General features: G+C 40.4%; 1 protein-coding gene across 6 annotated transcripts in view; it reads right to left on the bottom strand.

The window, feature by feature from the left end:
* AMPH (amphiphysin) overlaps nucleotides 1–21,696 on the bottom strand; it is a 328,049-nt gene that overhangs the window by 90,680 nt on the left and 215,673 nt on the right. For all 6 annotated transcript variants that reach the window (XM_066272141.1, XM_066272140.1, XM_066272144.1 and 3 more), the window contains exons 4-7: nucleotides 21,391–21,485; nucleotides 17,517–17,612; nucleotides 5,655–5,762; nucleotides 4,112–4,197 (exon numbers count right to left, since the gene is read on the bottom strand). In XM_066272141.1, coding sequence (XP_066128238.1) covers nucleotides 4,112–4,197; nucleotides 5,655–5,762; nucleotides 17,517–17,612; nucleotides 21,391–21,485 — 385 coding nt within the window. The remainder of the gene's footprint in view (nucleotides 1–4,111; nucleotides 4,198–5,654; nucleotides 5,763–17,516; nucleotides 17,613–21,390; nucleotides 21,486–21,696) is intronic.

The raw sequence follows: 21,696 nt of genomic DNA, 5'->3' as shown, positions 1-21,696 counted from the left end.
CTAGCCTCCAACCCTGAATGCTTTTTAAATTATAGAAAATCTGACTTTAAAAAAAAAAAATCTCTAAGATAACTGCCTTTTTTCTACCAGGCTATTGTCCCCTCAGGTTCAACATCTTCTCTGCCAAGACCTGCATACCTGCAACAAGCTCTGGTCAGCTCTACCAACACCCTCCCCTGCGCCCTCACCCCCTACTTGTTCCACATACACTCCATCCTTAATCATCCCACCTTTGCCACTGCCATCTTCTCAAAAGAATAAAAGTCATTCTAAAGGCTTCCCTTGCTCTGTCACCACCCCATCTGACAAGATTCCTCATTCCTATCATAGTCACGATCCTTGAAATAACAGACAATACCCACTGTTCCTGCTTCCTCATCTCCCGCTGAGTCTCTAAGGCCCGTAGTCAGACTAGGACCCCACCATGGACTGGAAGTTCATCAAAGACAAAGCATCTTTTGTCCTCATCTACCTGATCTCTATTGAAAACAACATTCCTAGCATTCCCTCACTGTTCAAGTTCTCTCTATTCTTGGCCTTTTGAGACCCACTCTTCCAGGTCCCTTCTATACTTCTGATTATTTCACATTCTTGGGATTTTCCACAGATTCCTCTTCTGCAAATTCTTTAAATGCTGGAATTCCAAAGGTTCTGTTTGGCCCTCACCTTGCCATCTGATCTGTCTCACTACCTACACCTCATCAACTCTCATGGCAGCAACCACCGCCATAGAATAATGACTGCCAACCCTTCTCTGAGCTCCCAATCTAGTTAGCTCAACAGATCTATCCTTTTGAACTTCCTAATAATTCTTCACACTCAACACATACAAAATGGACCTTAGTGTTTTCCTAAGACTTCCTTTCTCTCATATATTGTCCATCTCTCTGAGACAGCCCTTCCTGAACTCCCCAATCTATACTAGTTATCCCCTCCCATGTCACTTTCTACTAAATTATCTTGTTTTATCTTCTCCCTTGAACTTTTTGTTTAGTATTTTTTTCTAAATTTTTTTTCTTAGTAATTTCCTTTTCCCATACTTCAATGTAAGTTCCAAAAAAAGTCCCCAAAACCTTCAGTACAGGACCTTTGGCATCTAAAAAGTGGTTGGCTCATAATGGCTGGTCAATCAGTATCCGCTGAAAGCATTGCAAACAAATGTGACCACTGCCTCTCTTCTGCTTTATTCCCTCAACTCTCCTCCTGTACCCATTTACTCTGACCTCCAGCCACAACAACTAAATATAGCTCCACAAACCCACAATATCTACTTTACTCTTTGTGCCTTTATTCATGTTCTACCTCAGTCACTTAAAGAGATTTAGCTCGAGTATTTTCCTTGGAGCCCTTCCTTCTTTGTGATACCTCTCTATCATCTCTTATAAATTGTAAGCTCCTTTGGAACATACAAACACATCCTCGTATTTCCTTATAAAATTGAACCTACATTCCCCTCCAGGTAGTACTTCATATCTCTTCTACCTATATATCCAAAATTCTGAGACAGTTTTCTATACACAACAGTAATGGAATAATAGAAGAACAACAAAGACTAAAACATACTGAAAACAATTAACAAAATGGTAGACTTATATCCTACTTTATCAGTAAATAAATTAATGAACTAAGCATGCCAATCCTAAGGCAGATGTTGATAGAATGGATAAACACATACTCTGACACACACACACACCACATACAATCCAGCTATATTTATCTATAAGAGACACACTTTAGAGTCAAAGACCCAAATAAGTTAAAGTAAAAGAAGCTCACTGATGTAAACAGTAACCAAAAAAGAGCTGGAGTGGCTATAGTATATCAAACAAAACAGACAAAAATTTTTACTAGAGTTAAAGGAGAACAATTTATAAAGATAAAATGGTCAAACCATCCAGAAGTTACACCAATTATAAATATATATAGACATAACAACAAGTCCCAAAATACATGAAGCAAAAAAGGCATATTTGAAGAGATACAGACAATTCACCAATAACAGCAACTTCATTTCACTTTCGATAATGACTAGAACAACTAGGCAGAAAGTCAATAAGGAAATAGAAGACTATGTCACTATAGAACAATTGGACATAACCACATATACAGAGTATTTCACCCAACATTCTAAATGGTTATAAATAGTCTGATTCATAATTTCATGCATAAATTAGTTAATAAATACTCATTAGTACATGCCCAGTAGTACTCATTTTACCACAGGAGGAACAGAAGATATAAAGTACTAACTTCATTTTGAAGGTGGAGCAACAATTTGGCTGGCAGAAAAACATATGTACTTATGAAATAACTTTATGAAGAGGGGAACAGGATGAGTTCAAAGACAGAAATGTGGCCCTGGCCGGTTGGCTCAGCGGTAGAGCGTCGGCCTAGCGTGCAGAGGACCCGGGTTCGATTCCCGGCCAGGGCACATAGGAGAAGCGCCCATTTGCTTCTCCACCCCTCCACCGCACCTTCCTCTCTGTCTCTCTCTTCCCCTCCCGCAGCCAAGGCTCCATTGGAGCAAAGATGGCCCGGGCGCTGGGGATGGCTCTGTGGCCTCTGCCCCAGGCGCTAGAGTGGCTCTGGTCGCAACATGGCGACACCCAAGAGGGTCGCAACATGGCGACGCCCAGAATGGGCAGAGCATCGCCCCCTGGTGGGCAGAGCGTCGCCCCCTGGTGGGCGTGCCGGGTGGATCCCGGTCGGGCGCATGCGGGAGTCTGTCTGACTGTCTCTCCCTGTTTCCAGCTTCAGAAAAATGCAAAAAAAAATGCAAAAAAAAAAAAAAAGACAGAAATGTGAGGGCAAGATTGCCATTTCAATCTAAAGAGGAAGTTGAGGGTTAGGGTGGTGGCAATGAGATCCCACAGAAAAATTATGGATCATTCCCTTGAATAGTTCTTTGCTCCATAGTTAATGACGGTGGAGCTGTGAGACTGGAAGCACACGGATGATGGAGCCAAAGAGAAATGCAGATGTTGGAGGAATGAGTAAATTTATATGAACAATGAGTTGATTTCACCCATGTTTAACTTTGGATTATGGCTGGACATTGTATCAAACATATCTTACAGGCTAGTATTATAGTAAACTAGTCAAAATGTCCTCTAATTCAGTACTTGGAAAATAAACTGATTGCTTACTGTTAACAAAATTCAACAGCACTAGGAATGAACACAGAAAGGGACAAATTCCAGTTCTTATAATTTCAGAGGATAAATAGAAGCTCTAGAATTTCAATAGAGGAAGACTTTAGGGTCAAGCTGGATTAGAAAATTTGACTTAAAGCTATACTGCAAGGCAAACACAATTCTGTTTATTTAGGGCGACAACACAGAGTGGTGTTGATGGAAACCGAGAAACACATGCCTCACTTCAGCCAACAACTTCTTGGTTCTACCACTAGTAGGAAAACTGCACTAATGCCATGAAAAACACAGACAACCTGAAATCAAAAGCACTTAATACCATGAGAAATATAAGATGCACTTAATGCCATGAGAAATGCAGAGTGCCTGTAAATAAAAATACTTAGTGTCTAAAGTAGGGCTGCAGTCCAGGTTAATAGGTCAGGGATGAAAGTAGTGGACTGGCATCAAAGCCAGCAGAACAGCTTTGGAATATTCTGAGCTCTTGGAATAAAGAAAGTTCCACAAGAACTAAAAGTGTATTCTTGTAAACTTCAAGGTTAAGGGAAATTCTCCTAATGCAGCGGTTCTCAACCTGTGGGTCGCGACCCCGGCGGGGGTCGAATGACCAAAACACAGGGGTCGCCGAAAGACCCACAGGTTGAGAACCGCTGTCCATTGCCTCTAACTGAGATTGAGGTCTCCACTTGATAACTACATCAAGGTCTAAAACTGTGTCATCCAATATGGTTGCTGTTAGCTACATGAGGTTATTTAAATCTAAATTAATCAAAACAAAGTAAATTTAATTTTAAGTTCAGCCATACATGAGGCAAGTAGCTCCCATATTGAAAAGCACAGAGTGTAGACCACTTCCACTGGAGAGTGCTGAACTATCACAGCCAACAAAGATGAGATAAGGGATACTCACTGTTCTTAACTTCTAAGGGACAGGTACCACCTGTATAAAAACACGTTACCTTGACCATAATGATGGTAACTCTTCTTGCAAGTCAACATTGAACTCTTCAAAGACTTTCTGAGCTTTCTGAAATTCCTCTTCTGCCTAGAAGTGACACATAGTATGTATTTACACTAAAAAAAAATCATATAAACACAAGCTATTTCTATACACAACTAAATTATGGAAACATTTTAGGTAGGAGAAAAATTGGTCTGCTGAGTACCTACATGATTTTCTTTCAATGCATGTGAAATATTAAGTCTTAATAAAACAGGAAAACTGTGTTGATTACAATGGTTGCTCATAGTCTCTGGCAGATTCATTCATTCTATAACAATGTGTTAACTGCCTGTTGCCCACTGCTCGCTCTGGATACTGAATCTGAATGCTTCCCCAGGAATTTCCCAGTCCAGAGGGAAGTTTGTATAACTACACTGCAAGACAGGGCTTGTTCACTCTTATGGAGTATGCTATTGTGGAACATGGTGCAGAGAGCAGAAAGCCCCAGAGAAGGCAATAGTTTTTAACTAAATCTTGAAAAATTAGCAAATGGTTGCTAAAGGGGGCAGATAAGCCTTGTAACATATAAAGGTGGAGTTCCTGGGTTGGAATTTCAGTGTACCAACTTTGCGAACTTGTCATATTGCTTTTTCCCTCTGGTAAGTCATGCCCATCTGACAGGTGCTGTGCATGTCAAGGAAAGGTGATGTGATGATGTGCTGACGCAGTGTGTGGTATTGACGAGGCCTCCCATGGAAAGCAGCAGTTACTGTGGCTGCTCAGGAACTGGCATGTGTCACGAGGCCCCAGGTCAGGATGTGCCCATGGAAGGAGGAGAGGTGAGGGGAGAAGACAGGCCAGTTCACATGGATGGAGGAGTCACAACAAAATCGAGAAGGTCACTTGTGCTATGCTAAGAAATTTAGAATTTTTCTATAGAAAACGAGGGCCATGAAAAATCTTCAGCAGTGGAGAAACGTATCTAGTATGTGATGTGGAAAGACCAGGCAGCTATGTGTAGACAGACAGAAGGAAGCAAGACTGGAAGGAAAGGGAGTAGTTATCAGGTTTCAGCAAATAAGTGGCCTCTGTAAATGACTGACTTAAATACTGTACAAGTTAATGAAATGGTTTTCCTAAAAGAAAATAAATGTTATATGAATCTAACACATGTCTGTACTTTTAATCGCAAGTTACGTCAGAGATTTTCAAACTTGGTTCCAATCTGAATCTTCACTGTAGCATCAAGTATGGAACACACCACACACAGAAGTACAGGAATACCTATTACTTTCTCGGATCCTACAGCTGTTGGGCAGGGGCGGGGGCAAAGTTTGTTCTGATCAAAATGTATGAGTCACTGTCACCCATGTGAACTCTACAATAACATCAAAAACCTTATTTTTAATAAAAAATCATGGAAAATAGCACACAAGCACCACGTTTCAGTTTAAATTCTGTCCTGATTCCAGTGTCCTTTAAAAAATATTTAATTTTTAAAAGGAAACTTTCTATAGCTGACAGAATGTGAAGTGGACCCCACAGTGGGATCCCCCCACCTTAGAGATCCGGCTCTCGTCCTTCCTCTTGGAGCTCTGCAAGGCTTCCAGGTGGTGGCGGGCGCTGTCGTAGTCCACCAACTTCCGGCTGCGCTTCGCGATGCGATTCTGCCAAGGGAAACACAAGCACTGAGAAAGAGACATAGTTGTAGATATTTATTTTACTGCTAAAATGCTCTCCTTGCCTAGAGTAGCTGTGGATCTTGACTGGAGATCAAGGTGAACTGGAATTTCAGTAGACAAATGATCCCAGAAAACCAGACTACAGTCTCCAATCCTTTGTGTGAAAGCCAATAGGTACATATCTTTGCTTCTGATAAAAATTAGAGCAATCATGACAAGTAGAAAGAAAATTTGTAGCCAAAAAACAAAAATTCTAGTACTGATTGAGTAAACCTATATACTTGATTAGCCTGTATTTTAAATCTTTAAATGTTTTATTTTCCAAATAGTGGGAGACTATATTAATATTTCCTTTATAATCCTAATTATACTCACACTAACAGCAGTTCTACAAAGCAAAATCATAAAGCAGTTTCTTAGGAATAAAAATCCTTTTTTTCTACAAATGTTCCTCAATCATTTTGTTCACTAGAACCATTTCAGGTGCTTAAAGAATATATTGATTCCTAGAAACTTCAGCCTTCATTTAGGATATAGAGAGCTGCAAAATATCCCCCTCCCATGCTTACAAGAAAAAATTTGAATAATCTATAAAAATATAATTCTTGCCCTGGCCGGTTGGCTCAGCGGTAGAGCGTCGGCCTAGCGTGCGGAGGACCAGGGTTCGATTCCCAGCCAGGGCACATAGGAGAAGCGCCCATTTGCTTCTCCACCCCTCCACCGCGCCTTCCTCTCTGTCTCTCTCTTCCCCTCCCGCAGCCAAGGCTCCATTGGAGCAAAGATGGCCCGGGCGCTGGGGATGGCTCTGTGGCCTCTGCCCCAGGCGCTAGAGTGACTCTGGTCGCAACATGGCAACACCCAGGAGGGTCGCAACATGGCGACGCCCAGGATGGGCAGAGCATCGCCCCCTGGTGGGCAGAGCGTCGCCCCTGGTGGGCGTGCCGGGTGGATCCCAGTCGGGTGCATGCGGGAGTCTGACTGTCTCTCCCTGTTTCCAGCTTCAGAAAAATGCAAAAAAAAAAAAAAAAAAAAAAAAAAAAAAAAAATATATATATATATATATATATATATATATATATATATATATATATATATAATTCTTTTTTTCCCCTATTTTTCCAAGTGAGAGGAGGGGAGATAGAGAGATTCCCACATGCACCCCAACCATGATCTACATAGCAACCCTTGTCTGAGGTCGATGCTCTGCCCATCTCCGGTCACAGCCAAGCTATTTTTAGCTCCTAGGTGGAGGCTCCACAGAGCCATCCTCAGTGCCTGAAGCCAAGGCAGGAGGAGGAAAAGAGAGAGCAAAAGAAAGGGGAGAGGAGGGGTGAGAAGCAGATGGTCACTTCTCCTGTGTGCCTTGACTCGGAATCGAACCCAAGATATCCACACACAGGGCCGACGCTCTACCACTGAGCCAACCAGCCAGGGCCAAAAACATAAATTTTGATTGTGTGAGAGACCTGAGGTCACAAGATGATAAAGAAATCTGAATTCTAAAGAGGGACAAGTCCTTCCAACAAGAAAAGAGACATACAAACCACTTCAGCTTTTTCAGAGCACAGGTAAAAGATGTCACCTACATACAAATGGGTAAAAAGATGGTCAACTAACATTTTAACAAACCATGAAAGGTCTAGTGTGGGTGGACATTTTGTTTGGAATGACTGGGTATCCAAGACACAAGGCAAATTGCATTTATAAAGCTCTTTCCTTGGGTCTCCACTGGATATGTCAGAAAGTATCAAAATAAGAAACTCCTTCACAGTGCTGGGGAGCAGAGGTTATTGGAGACTTCCAGAGGGTGGGCACAACACCCTGACCAATTCCATAAACCTTTTCCTCTTACAAAGCAAAAGATTTAAGCTGCTTGAGGAGAGAGTAACAAATCCTCTTGCCCACAGAGGCCAGGTTGAAGATCTGCTGCTTCTAAGGAGTAGAAGCAAAACCAAGCTGGCTCTGATGAAGGGATAGGATCCCCTCTGTGTCATTATTGCTACCCACATACTCTGTTTTCTCTTCAGATCATATAACTCTTTCACCTTTTACTAACTGCTACACAGAGGGTAGATTGCTTCCCCCTTGTGTCTTGTGATGGATTCCTATAACAAGGAGAGGTGAGTTCTCATCAGGGCAAGGGCAGAAAACTCCTGCTCAAGATCAACCACACATACAAGGTAAACTCTACCTAACAAAACCAGCAGAATATAATAGAAAACAGCCATCCCCCCAGCCCTCCCCCTGCAATACAAGCATACAAGAACAACTTGAATCTTATGGGGGACAGGAACACTGAGAAAAACCCTCTGGCATCCAAAGGGCAACCCTATGTGGGTCCAAAAATAAGCAAAAATCAGACTTCAACCTAAGAGTCTGAAAACATTATAGATATTAAAATATAAGCACAAGGCATTATAGCCTGATTATAAAGGATCTTGAAAGCCAGAGTGCACCAAAAGCAATAATAGTGACAACAAAACCCAAATCCAGCTCAAGCTGCAGGTAGATTGATTGGAATCCCCAAATCAACAGTCTGAATAAAAAGGCATGCCCATTTCTAGGCATAAATATGACTACAGTCTTCACTTTTCTATACATGGTATGAAGCATCCAATCAAAAATTATGAAATAAGACCCATAAGAAATAAATAATGACCCATGAGAAAAGTTAAAGAAATCTAGAGAACCACACTTAAACATGACCCAGATGTTGGAAGTATCAAAAGAAATCTTAAAATAACTATAACTGGCCCTGGCCAGTGACTCAATGGATAGAGCACTGGCCCAGCATATGAATGTCCCAGGTGTGATTCCTGGTCAGAACACACAGGAGAAACAACCATGCTTTCCCCTTCTCCTTCTCCCACTTTTCTCCCTCTTCCCCTTTGGCAGCCAGTGGCTCAAGTGGTTCAAGCGCAGACCCCAGTGCTGAGAATAGCTCCACTGGAGTGTATCACCCTCAGGTGCTAAAAATAGCTTCGTTGATTGGAATATTAGCCCCAGATGGGGTTGCCAGGTGGATCCTGGTCAGGGTGCATACAGGAGTCTGCCTTACTATCTCCTCTTCTCTCACCTAAAAAATAAAATGAAAATAAAATAAAACAACTATGACTAACACATTAAAATATCTAGCTGGAAAAGATAGGCAACAAAAATAAATAGGTGGGGAATTTCGGCAGACCTATGGAAACTTTAATAGTCAAATGAAAATCAAATGGAAATTCCAGAAATCAAATAAATATATCAGAGAGAAAAAATTTCTTTGATGGGCCAATCATCAGACTTATAACAGGTAAAGAAAGAAATACTGCAATTGAAGTAGACCAGGATAATTATTTTCTTTAAAATACAAATAGAAAGAAAAAAAGTTGGTGTAAAAAACAAACAAACAAACCAGAATTAGCAGCACAATATCAAATACCAAGTGGTCTAACAGTACAACTGGGTCTCAAAAATAGATGAGAAGTAGAGCCAGAATATTTGTTTTGAAGAGATAATGGCTTAGAAATCTATACAATAACAAAGACATCAAAGTACAAATCCAAGAGACAATCAAAGATTCCCAAAAGGATAAATACAAAACAATATACATCCAGATATATTACAGCCAAACTGCTGAAAGTCAAGAATAAAACAGAATAAACAAACCAAAAAGTACAAAGGTAAGAATTACAAAAGAGACTGTGGCCGGTTGGCTCAGTGGTAGAGCATTGGCCCGGTGCGTGGAAGGGCTGGGTTTGATTCCTGTCAGGGCACACAAGAGAAGCGCCTATCTACTTCTCCACCCCTCCTTCTCCTCACCCTTCTCTCTTCTCCCCCTTCCTTAGCCATGGCTCATTTGAGCAAGTTGGCTTTAGGCACTGAGGATGGCACCAAGGCCTCATATCAGGTACTAAAATAGATTGGTTGCCGAGCAACAAAGCAACGGCCCCAGATGGGCAGAGCATAGTCAGGTAGGGGACTTGCTGAGTGTATCCTGGTTGGGGTGCATGTGGGAGTCTGTCTCTGCTTCCCTGCCTCTCACTTAATAATAATAATAATAATAATAATAATAATAATAATAATAATAGAATTACAGAAGAGTCGTCTTCAGAAACTACAGGTATGCAAACCAGAGCACAATCAAGTGGTATCTTTAAAGTACTAAAAAATAAAACAAAAACAAACCTAGCAATTCAGAATTCTATTACCAACAAAAATACCTTCCAAAAGTGAAAGTAATATAAAATTATTTTTTCAGACAAAAATAGCTATGCAAATTCATGAAAGCATAGAAATTTTATACTAAGTAAAGCAATACAAAGAATGAGTATAAAAATTATAAAAATCAATTTAAATATACAAGATTTTGTTTTATTTTAATTGCTTGAAAGGTAATTGATAATATAGAATAAACAATAAAGACAAAGTATTCTGGGGTTTATAACATATGTAAAGGAAAACTGTGTGACAATAGCATAGGAAGGGAGGAAGGTACTGGACGTGTACTGCTGTAAGGTCCTTAAGACTATACATAAAGTGCTATAATATTTTTTTGAAGTAAAACATGGTAACTTAAAAGTGTATGTTATAAATTGTAGGCAACCACTAAAAATTCAATTTAATTAAAGAGGTACAATACATAAGCAAATAGTACAAAATATACTGATACCTAAGCCTCAGACTAAGGGACTCTTATTTAATTAGTCTGAATCAAGGGCCAGGCATCTGTCCTTTGTTAAAAGAACACCAGTGGTCCAGTTATGCCCAGCTAATCTAATACTGAGAACTACTGCAGAAAAAGACCCTTAAATTTTTTTTAAATTTGATATGGTATGAAGAAGAAGAAGAATGATAATATAAATGTATATGCTTATAAAATATAGTCAATTCCCATTGATCCTCATAGCAACTTACAGCACAGGTGTTGCAGGGGTCAGTCCCTTCTTATGTGCAGAGAATTCGAAGTTGCATAATGTTAACGTCTATTTAGTCTAGAATTACTTAGAAAGTCTGTGGCAAAAGTTCAATTACATATCAGCTCCCCCCACTCCCACCAGTGCCTAGAGTAGCTGAGGCAAGTGAGATACCTACGACACAAAACCTAAGAAGGCTTTCACTCTCAGGGTCATGTAAGTACAGGATCAGCAACTGAGGGTGGGTGCTTCCTATTATATTTTGAATCCTAATGACCTCACTTGCCTCACCCAGTGTTAGACCCACTCTTGATTCTTGGTTAGAACTTCCTCTACCGGCTGCCATGTTTCTCTGACAGATTTGCATTTAATCACCATCTGTCACTCTATGATACTCCTCTATACCCCCCCTCAGGGCCTATGGGAGGTAGGTTGGGGTAGTGAATCTCTTTTAAAAGCCCTGGCCGGGTTGGCTCAGCGGTAGAGCGTCGGCCTAGCGTGCGGAGGACCCGGGTTCGATTCCCGGCCAGGGCACACAGGAGAAGCGCCCATTTGCTTCTCCACCCCTCCGCCGCGCTTTCCTCTCTGTCTCTCTCTTCCCCTCCCGCAGCCAAGGCTCCATTGGAGCAAAGATGGCCTGGGCGCTGGGGATGGCTCTGTGGCCTCTGCCCCAGGCGCTACAGTGGCTCTGGTCGCAACATGGCGACGCCCAGGATGGGCAGAGCATCGCCCCCTGGTGGGCAGAGCGTCGCCCCTGGTGGGCGTGCCGGGTGGATCCCGGTCGGGCGCATGCGGGAGTCTGTCTGACTGTCTCTCCCTGTTTCCAGCTTCAGAAAAATGAAAAAAGAAAAAAAAAAAAAAAGAATCTCTTTTAAAAGCTTCCAATCTCTTTCATTTTATTGTCTGTACCTCTGACTTCCAACTGGTGTTCATAGTGGAAAGTATGGCTGACATACCACATTCTGAAAGATATGTGATTCATCAGCCCAAGCAGGGCAGAGAGAAGCCCTCCAATAAAGGATGGGTATATAGTGTGCCTATGGGCTGACAAAGCTAATTATTTTTAGAAAATACCTGTTATATCCAAAGGAAAACTGTCCCTTGAAGCAGTGGCCTGTGTAACTACAGGCAAACTCGTACAAAGCTCTGCTTTGTGGACTTGCAGGAGTGTGCAGTAGGGTGAGAGGGCCTCTACTTTATCTTCCAAGAAGCAAATTTGATTCTTAGGAGATGAATTTGATTTTTCAAAAAAAGCCAAATTCAATTACTTCCAATCCTGGGAATAGAGTGAAATAGTGTACTAGGTCAACTTAGATTTTGTTCGAAAACAAGAAGTGAAGTAAATAATGTGACTCACTTTTTTGTGTGACAGGTCAATTACAGAAAACAACTTTCCATGTAGAAGTGGCTGTGTTGAAGCCCATGACCCATTTTGATACAGTTAATTTTGTGTTAGGAAAACAAATTAATCTTATTTCCTTATGTATCTGATATCTGGGAAACTTGAAAAAAGAACCAAATCTCCTAGATTTTATATATAAAATGATACAATTCATATTCCATCCTACAATCCAACCCAGATGTCTTTAATTTCCCACCGTGTACTCACCTGATGCAGTAAAGAAGTCATTTATTGTATTTTTTAAATTTCTGTAATAATCCCAGTTTGGGATTCATTTTGGCACAATGCTGTTAATATATACTTAGTTGCTCATGAATGGTCACTAAATAGAATCTAAATTACATTTTACAATAACTGATCACAGCTGTAAACCTGCCCGAGTTAGGGACAAGCTGGCTCTTATTACAACATTGATTTCAGACATTAGTGCTGCATAGTAAGAACCTTAGCACTATGCGCCCTGCCAATCACAGCTGGAAAAGTCAAACATACCCTCCTGAATGGTGCTCCATAGCCCTCACTGATGTGCAGTAGTAAATATTTGGAGATTTACGTGAGGCTGAACAACACATGGTCTATTGATTTTAATGGAAGTAAAGGAAATAAACTGTGTTCCATGTTTTAAAATTTTTTCACTCAGTATTTTTATTTTTATTAAATTTATTGAGGTGACCTCCATATTTTAATCAAATTCTCCTTTCCATCAATAATCTGTTCATTATATAATCACTCAACACCAACTTTTTGAAGAAATGGAATCTATATCCACTTCTACTTCCTTTTCACAGAAGAAAATTCTTTCACCTGACCAGGCGGTGGCACAGTGGATAGAGCACTGGACTGAGATGCAGAGGACCCAGGTTCAAAACCCTGACATCACCAACTTGAGTGTGGGTTCATCTGGCTTGAGCGTGGGGTTGCTGGCTTGAACATAGGGTCACTGGCTTGAGTGTGGGAACATAAACGTGACCCAATGGTCTCTGGCTTGAGCCCAAAGGTCGCTGGCTTGAGCAAGGAGTCACTTTGCTCTGCTGTGGTCCCCCCGGTCAAGGCACATATAAGAAAGCAATCAGCGAACAACTAAGGTGCCACAATGAAGACTTGATGCTTCTCATCTCTCTACCTTCCTGTTTGTCCCTATCTGTCCCTCCATCTCTCTGTCTCTGTCACACAAAAAAATTCTCTCAAATATTAGAAACAGCTATCTCCCCTACTCTCCAATTCCAAATTGTTTCCTTTCCAAGTTAAATATTACTATTTCCTGAACTGTTCGTCATTTTCTATCTGGTATGATATTCTAAATGTGATTTCAGTGAGAGGGATTGTTTCTGCCTCGTTCCATGACGCTGGTAAAACCATGCCATATATTTCATTTATCATCAGTGCATCCAGACAGGTATCATTCCCAAATCTCTAGTGTAAAATCGGTTTAGTAACTGGAGGAGTATCTTTGCACATCACCTCAACCATGCACTCCAACAAAAGAAGTGCTTAAATGAAAGAGCGACTGAGTTCTTCATCTTTCTGATGTGGAACAAAGTGAAAGCACTAGCTGATATAATCTATCATTATTTTAATCTCTCTATATTTCAACGCAGGTAGTTCTGTGTGTATTTATCTTCTGAAAATATATGGTCCTAGAGAGTAAGGCCAATTTCCAAATAACTATTGCTAGGCAGAACTATAACAACTTAGATTCTTCAGATTTTTGTGATAATACTAAATTTTTGTTCCTGAAACTCAACAACTTTACAAATATGTTCTTCTAATCAATCACTACCTTCACTGGTTTAGCAAAGTCATACTGTAAATATATAAAAATGAATAATTTAAACAAGTTATAGCTGCTTTGAAATTTTCAAATAAGAGGAAAAAGTTTCCTTTACCCTTTTCTTATAAATTAGGACTTATTTTTATGAAGATTAAAATGCTATGCAGTAAATGATATTCTGAAATGTGATAATGATTCTGAAACTGTTTGCTGCACAAATGCCATAAATTCTAAGATAAAATTTGAATATCTATCAAATAATTTGATGACAACCCAAAACATGTTTCCTATACACCAGGGCATAGAGTCTTACAGAATTTTTAAATTTTTTAATTAAAAATTTTAATTTCTCAGAAAATTAAAAAGACTGAGATATAAATTTAAATTGGATGCATTTATGCAATGGCTCAATAAAGGCTTCTGCTGCCAATTATGACAACATCATTGAGACTCTACATTTGGATTTGTTCTCTGTGACATTTTGTCAACAAGGTTAATGTATCTAATCTGATCCACATAGGTTCTTGTTGGATGACCCTGGTTTCTCAAAACACTTTTGAAATGTTGGTCAATGAGTGTTGGAGGAAAGCCAAAACACCGAGTGACTTTCTGTTCCCATCCTGAAAAAGTGAGGGTCAAGACCAACCATACGTGACTGAAAGCAGTCGCATCCAGGGAAGGCCAAGGACATGGGTGCTTGGCCCAACTGGAGCATTCTGCAGGTCAGGAATCAGACAGCAGATGGTGTGGTGTTACATCTCAGAAAGGGTAAGAGAAATCTAATCAGTTTTGCAAAACTAAATAATAAAATTGAACACTGTATTCTGCTTGTTAGTTTCTTATGCAACATGACATATTTCTGCTTAATAAATTGGATAGCTGATTTCTCTAAGGCACTTCAATCCTGGAGAGATTGGGGTCCTGCACTTGCAGTATTGTTGCTGCCTCATTCCTTTGTGGCCCCTTTTCATGAGACCCTGAACATTAACAACAAGTGGCGCCTGAACAGGGACTTGAGGAGGAAATGAGTTTTCGAGACTGCTTTCGGTTTTCAGCCCAGAGGCACCACAAGGATTCATGCGGACAGGTATGTTCCTACTCTGGGATAGTGGAGCAATGGGGAATTCCCCAACTACTGACTGCAAAGCTTATTCACAGTTGCTTAAGACGTTACTAAATAGTTCCGAAGTCAAAGTTAAGAAAGAAACTTTAGACGAACTATGGTATTTAGTTAGAAGGCATTGTTATTGGTTTACCCTCACAGAAAAATTTACTTTTTATGACAGTGGAGATTAGTAATGAAGTCTCTCCGGAGAGCTCATCAGAGTGGAGAAAACATTCCTTTAAAAGGCTGGTCTGAGTGTAGTGGCGTCTATAATTAATTGATCACAGTCAGTTCCTAAAGCTCTGGACTTCTGCCTATGCTGTATAGGTAAGGGAAACACTGGGCAAATGAATATAGATCTAAGTATTGTGCCGAATGGCAGGTTATTCAAGGAAATGGAAAACAGGGCCTTCCCCAGCCCGTCCATTTAGTTTGTGGCTCAGCTGGAATTGGGGTGGAGAAGAGGTCTCAGCATGGTCAACCTGAACTGCCTATTGCAGCAGCTATAGAATTTGAGAATGGATAGGAGACTCAGGTGTTAGGAAAGTTACAGCTTTTCCTGTTATGGTCTGCTTTTCTTTAATGTTTTAGCTACAATCCTCTGAACTATCATTTTATTTCTTACTTTTTGCCTGGAAATTTAGACAGGAGACTCCTGATGGATCCGATTACAAAATCTCCCAGCGGCTGCCGAGTTGTTTTTTTTCTTGGTGAGATTTTGCTTAGTCCCATCCATCGTTAGTCTGTCAGAAAATGCCCTGACTGAGATCAGACAGGCATCTTTCTAATCTGATTGTGCTCTAACATCCCGAGAGATTGGGGTCCTCCACTTGCAGTATTGTTGCTGCCTCATTCTTTTGCGGCTCCTTTTCATGAGACCCTGAACATTAACAACAAACGTGCACTAGGCATTTTGTGTGGGCCTAAGGAAACTAATTTATTGATATGAGGGCTGCTTTGGCCAAGAAGTTTCACTATGTTCCATGGCCAAGGGCAGTGCACATTACCATTGATAGTTCCTTCGTGTTTGGTAACAGCTACAAAGTAAGCCAGGTAAGAATGGAACTTCATACTCCAAGTCACCTAATAAGATATCACAGATGCCCATACATGCTGGATCCTGGCCTTCTCACCATACAGAAAGGAAGGTATGCAGCTGTCTTACCTTAATTCTTCTTGTATCAGGGAAAGCAACTGGGCTATGATAGCGGGACAGCTCTATCAATGCTACCAGTTGCTTCATTCAACCCCGATGGTTTAAAAACCACACTCACCTCCAGAGTCAACTCAAACTTAACAATATTCAAACCTTTACCTGTGTATTTCCCTTTCAGTGGCTCCAACTGTCACATAAGACAAATATTTTAGACAAGATTTTTTTAGATACAGATACAAATGTATTGGAAATACTTATATCTTAATACAGTTGACCTATAAACAACCCCATTGGAACTGTACAGGTCCACTCATTCATGGATTTTTCCAATAAATATACAGTTAGGTATCCCAAATCTCTGATTTCACACTTTCAGATTCACCCAAGCACAGGTCAAAAAAAGTATTTTCAACCCACAATTGGGAATCCACAGTAGCAGAGAGCTGACTGTGCATTGCTCTAGTACAGTGGTAGTCAACCTGGTCGCTACCGCCCCCCAGTGGGCATTCCAGCTTTCATGGTGGGCGGTAGCAGAGCAACCAAAGTATAAATAAAAATATAGATTTAACTATAGTAAGTTGTATTATAAAGATTTATTCTGCCAAACTTAGCGAAAATCCGACATAAAGTACGTGGTAAGTAATTATTATTATATTATTATATAATTATAACCGGTGGGCGGTTAAAAATTTTTACTACTAACAGAGATGCAAAAGTGGTGGTAGGTATAAAAAGGTTGACTACCCCTGCTCTATGCCATTTTATATAAGGGACTTGAGTATCCATGGGTTTTGGTATCCACAACAGGTCCTGAAACCAATCCCCCATTGATACTAAAGGACAATTGTAGTTAAATGTTTGGGGCACCAAAAGTTATATGTGAATTTTCAACTGTGCAGGGGTTGGTACCCCTAACCCTCATGCTACTTGAGGAGCAACTGCATTTTAATGTGAAGCTGAAAATTTCAGGGAGAGAAAAATATGCAGGTGGGCTATGAGCACATGTAAAATAAACAGTACACAAAGAAAAGTCAGACTTTCCTCTTACATTTACAATGAAATTTCTCCTTTCCTTGTGACCATTATTTAATCTAATGGAAATTCTTGTCAAATGCTATATAATAAAAATTTCTAAATTAAAAAAGGTTTAAATTTGGGGGGAATCTCTTTCTGGTGTTATATCAAGATTAAAAAGATTTTTGCAGAGAAATCAAAGCTGAGACAGTTAAAAGGGGAAAATGTGACTTCTGTAACTACATTTCATTTCAACTAATAGAAAGAAAATAAAAATCCCACACAAAATTAATGAAAAGTTACCACTGTCTTTGACTTTTGATTCTCTTGCCCACGGTTCAGTATATACATGGGACCATTCACTCCTTCCCTTTATAGATACAAGTAAAATACCTTTATGTCAGGAAATTGGCCCAGATACGTATCCAACGTCAGCAAGGACCCATCCACTAGTTTCTGATGGAAGTCTTCCCATAGCACATCACATTTCTGAAAGAAAAAGGAAAATAACAATAGAACTGCTGAATTAGTTTAATTGAATACCTTTAACAAAACTTGTGAAAAATCTGAAACTAAAATATTAGGTAAGTAATATGTCCATGGACAACAGATGCTAGAAAGAATGTGGGTTATTTAAAATTACAATAAGGCCCTGGCTGGTTGGCTCAGTGGTAAAGCATCAGCCTGGCATGTGGATGTCCCAGGTTCAATTCCCAGTCAGGGCACACAGGAGAAGTAACCATCTACTTCTCCACCCCTCCCACTCCCCCTTCTCTCTCTCTTTCTCTCTTTTTCATTCCTGCATCCATGGCTCAATTGGTTCCAGTGAGTTGGCTCCAGGCACTGAGAATGGCTCTGGTGGAGCTCCTGCCTCAAGTGCTAAAAATAGCTCAGTTGCCCGAGCAATGGCATCATTTTATAGGAGCTTGTAGGTGGATCCCAGTCTGAACGCAAATGGGAGTCTATCATTCTCTCTCCCATCCTCTCACTTAACAAAAAAAGAAAAAATAATAATAATAACACAATAAAATTTCTAGGCAGTTTGGCTACCAGTTCTAAATTACAATTTAGGCTATTTAAAAATTTAGCTCATGTAAAAATGTATATATGTTTCTAAATTATTAAAGAGTGTAGATCCCCACAGATGACTTTTGGGGCTAAGAGACTGTGGAGAATTACACATGGATTGCTTCTAAGGCTATCCAGGAAATTAGAAGCCACTTCAAAAAAACAAACCATTGCTGAAGCTTCCACAGAGAGAGCAGAAAATTGAGTCATAATAGGAAAGGACCTTCCATTTATAGAGTATCAATTATGATAAACACTCAAGGAACATCAGTTATTATTATTACTACTACTACTACCAGGGGTAGTCAACCTTTTTATACCTACCGTCCACTTTTGTATCTCTGTTAGTAGTAAAATTTTCTAACCGCCCACTGGTTCCACAGTAATGGTGATTTATAAAGTAGGGAAGTAACTTTATAAAATTTATAAAGCAGAGTTATAGCAAGTTAAAGAATATAATAATAATTACTTACCAAGTACTTTATGTTGGATTTTCGCTAAGTTTGGCAGAATAAATCTTTATAAAACAACTTACTATAGTTAAACCTATCTTTTTATTTATACTTTGGTTGCTCTGCTACCGCCCACCCTGAAAGCTGGAGCGCCCCCTAGCGGGCAGTAGGGACCAGGTTGACTACCACTGACTACTACCATCACTATGCCTAGACAGTGGGTTAAATCAGTGACTTAATCCTTTTTCATCTCATGGTGCACTTAAATTACTAAAATTCTGCAAAACACCCAAAATATATTTTTTGCTGATCTGACAAAAAACTTAGGTATAATTTTGATTCATTCACACCACAACGGCTATTGTTGTGTTGTCTACTGTCGTTTTTTCTTTTATAATCTAAGGCAAAAGAGGTCAGTACTCCCTGACTGAATAATCAGGTACTGCATTCTTTTAAAATTCTTGTGGCAAACCAGTGTCTCTTATGACACACCAGTTGAAAAATCACTGGGTTAAATATGTATGCATGCAGACACATATCATTATCTAATTTTCACAATAGCTTTATGAGGAAAGTCTTTATGTTGCCACTACACAGAAGAGAATATTGAAGCCCAGACATGTTATGTAACTTGGCCAAAGTCACACAATTGATAAATGACAGACTCTGGTTTAAACCCAGCTCTTTCTGCTTGAATTTGAGGTTCTGGTGTGTTTGTCCCACTAGAGCAGGGTTCAGAAGTCACCCAGCTGTGTGACTGGAAAACTAAACCTCCCTGAATTCCGATTTCCCCAATGAAGTGAGATGACAATATAAAGTGTTTCACTGACTCCTAGGCACACAGCAGATGGCAAAAATACCACCTCTACATTCTTCCCTTTATTACATTTGGGGTCAATGACAGTCGGCTGGTTGGTCCCCAGTACAACCTTCCTTTCACTTAGTAATAGGACGTCCAGTTTTACATGCCATGGGGCTGCCTAGGGTAGACTCTATTTCCTAGCGTCCTTGCAGCTAAGTGTAGCCAAGACAAAGTTCTAGCTAATGGGATGTACTTTCAGAAGAGCCCCAAAAAGGAGGCTAATTTTTCACACATTTTGCTTCTTGCTAACTAGAATGCAGAAGTGAGAGCTGACAGTCCGTGTTCAGAGTCACCTTGAACCTGGCAGGGGCAGCAGGGCGTCAAGGGATGGGCCCTGATGTGCCTGTGGGCCCACCACACCATCGTGGGCTCCCCGCCTCCAAATCAAATTCCTTTATAGAAGACAGATAAGATTCTACCTTGTTTAAAAATTACCTTTTTAAAGCGGGGGTGGGGGCTGTTGTCTTTCCAAATGAATCCTATTTGTTACAGATCTCAAATAAAAATTTTATGCACATGAAAAAAATTTTAATCTTCCATACAAAAAGTTTCCTCTTCTGATGTGAGTAGACCCTCTGAAATGAAACGTTCAGTTCTGTCAGCAATAGAAGAACCCCTATGTGAATCAGCAGCTGAAGGTTCTGACAACCCTGACAGCCACAAGGACCAAGGTGGACAGCAGCTGTCTCCTCGGGAATTCCTAAATTCATCCTTAGAAATGCATGTCAGTAGTGGTACCTGCCGTACATACAATGCAGCAGTGTCTACTACAATAAATAGCACAGGTGTCTATTATTTCCTTATTAATTCTTCATTTCATGACAAATTGTTAATTTTACCACATAATCAGAAATTCAAAAAATGAGTTAAGCATTTAACATTATGTTAAAACCCAGTGTTTTCATTATTGAAGAAATGTGAAAAGTTGTGTGGGCTGGTTTTGGCAAATTCAGATCCTGAATATTTTCAAGAGAGGTAATCGAGTCAACAAGAGCTTTCCTCATAAAGAAATCTCTGTTAGTTCCTCGGTGGTAATGAGATTATACAGATCAAAGCAGGGTTGTCAGAATTCCCATGGAGCAGCCGGCGTGCACTGTTCACCCGTCTTCCTATGAACGCATTCCGGTGACTTTCTAGTATCAGTAACACACACACACTGAGCAGCATGGAGGTGACCTGAATACAGAAACTTGAAATGTGTTATTACTAGGCACAATTATTCTTCTCATTTTGCACATGTGGAAATTAAGCCCAGAAAAGTTAAAGAACCTGTCCAAGCTCACACATCACAGACCTGAACCGCACTACCTTCCTCAAAGGAGCAAGATCCACGTGCTCCCTTCTCGATGGCCCTTGACTGGAAGTTGGGTTTCGGGTGTTAAGACTAGGAACAAAGCCTCCCAGATATAAAGTCCTATTAGCAGGCCACCTGCACCGGTCCTCAGGCTCTGCAGACCAGTGAAGGAACTGTTGTTTGAGTGGAATAGATACTCCGATCCCTGCTTTCAAGGAGGGCGGGGCAGAGAGTGGTGCAGAGGTGAAGTCAGTACATAATACACAACTCTGCATGCGTCCATTCTCCTGCTGAAATGGACCATTAAGACACATAGTAAAAAACAGAAAAATGTTATTCTTGTTTTAAGGAAAAATAATCTTTAACCCACAGCGTCCTACCCAAATGGTTTTATAATCAGTTCTTTAATAACTGAATTTGGGGTGATCTAGGTGGCAGAATTTGTATAGTGCCTTCTGTGTACATGTTGTCCCCTCAGATTAAGGCCAAGAAGTGGTAAGAGGGAGTAAGGGAATAGGCTGAATGAGAAGAACTCGGCAGGAGCCTCGCAGAAGCCCCCAACCTCCTGTGCGCTGCCCTCCCGGCTCTTACCTCGCCAACCATCTTCACATCTTCCCGCCCATACCAATCAGGCTCATAGACTTCGTGCAGCGACTCGGTGAGCTTCATTGAGGCTTCTTGCATGCCTAGCATTAGAGAAAAACAGCAATGTTAGACAGAAATGAATGAGGAGTCTCTCTTTCCCCTATTCTTCCAAGTAAGAAAAAATTCTGCATTAATCATTTAAGCAAAAATGTGAAGACACAATGGCTAATTGCATCTGTAATCACATCTTTGCTTGAGGATCTCTAAGACCTATCTGGGTCCACTATTTACATGATAATGATAGCTATCAGG

The sequence above is a fragment of the Saccopteryx bilineata genome, chromosome 4 (genome assembly GCF_036850765.1).
Source record: "Saccopteryx bilineata isolate mSacBil1 chromosome 4, mSacBil1_pri_phased_curated, whole genome shotgun sequence".
NCBI lineage: Eukaryota > Metazoa > Chordata > Mammalia > Chiroptera > Emballonuridae > Saccopteryx > Saccopteryx bilineata.
Note: the sequence above shows the minus strand (reverse complement) of the source record. Positions and strands in the feature narration are given on the sequence as shown.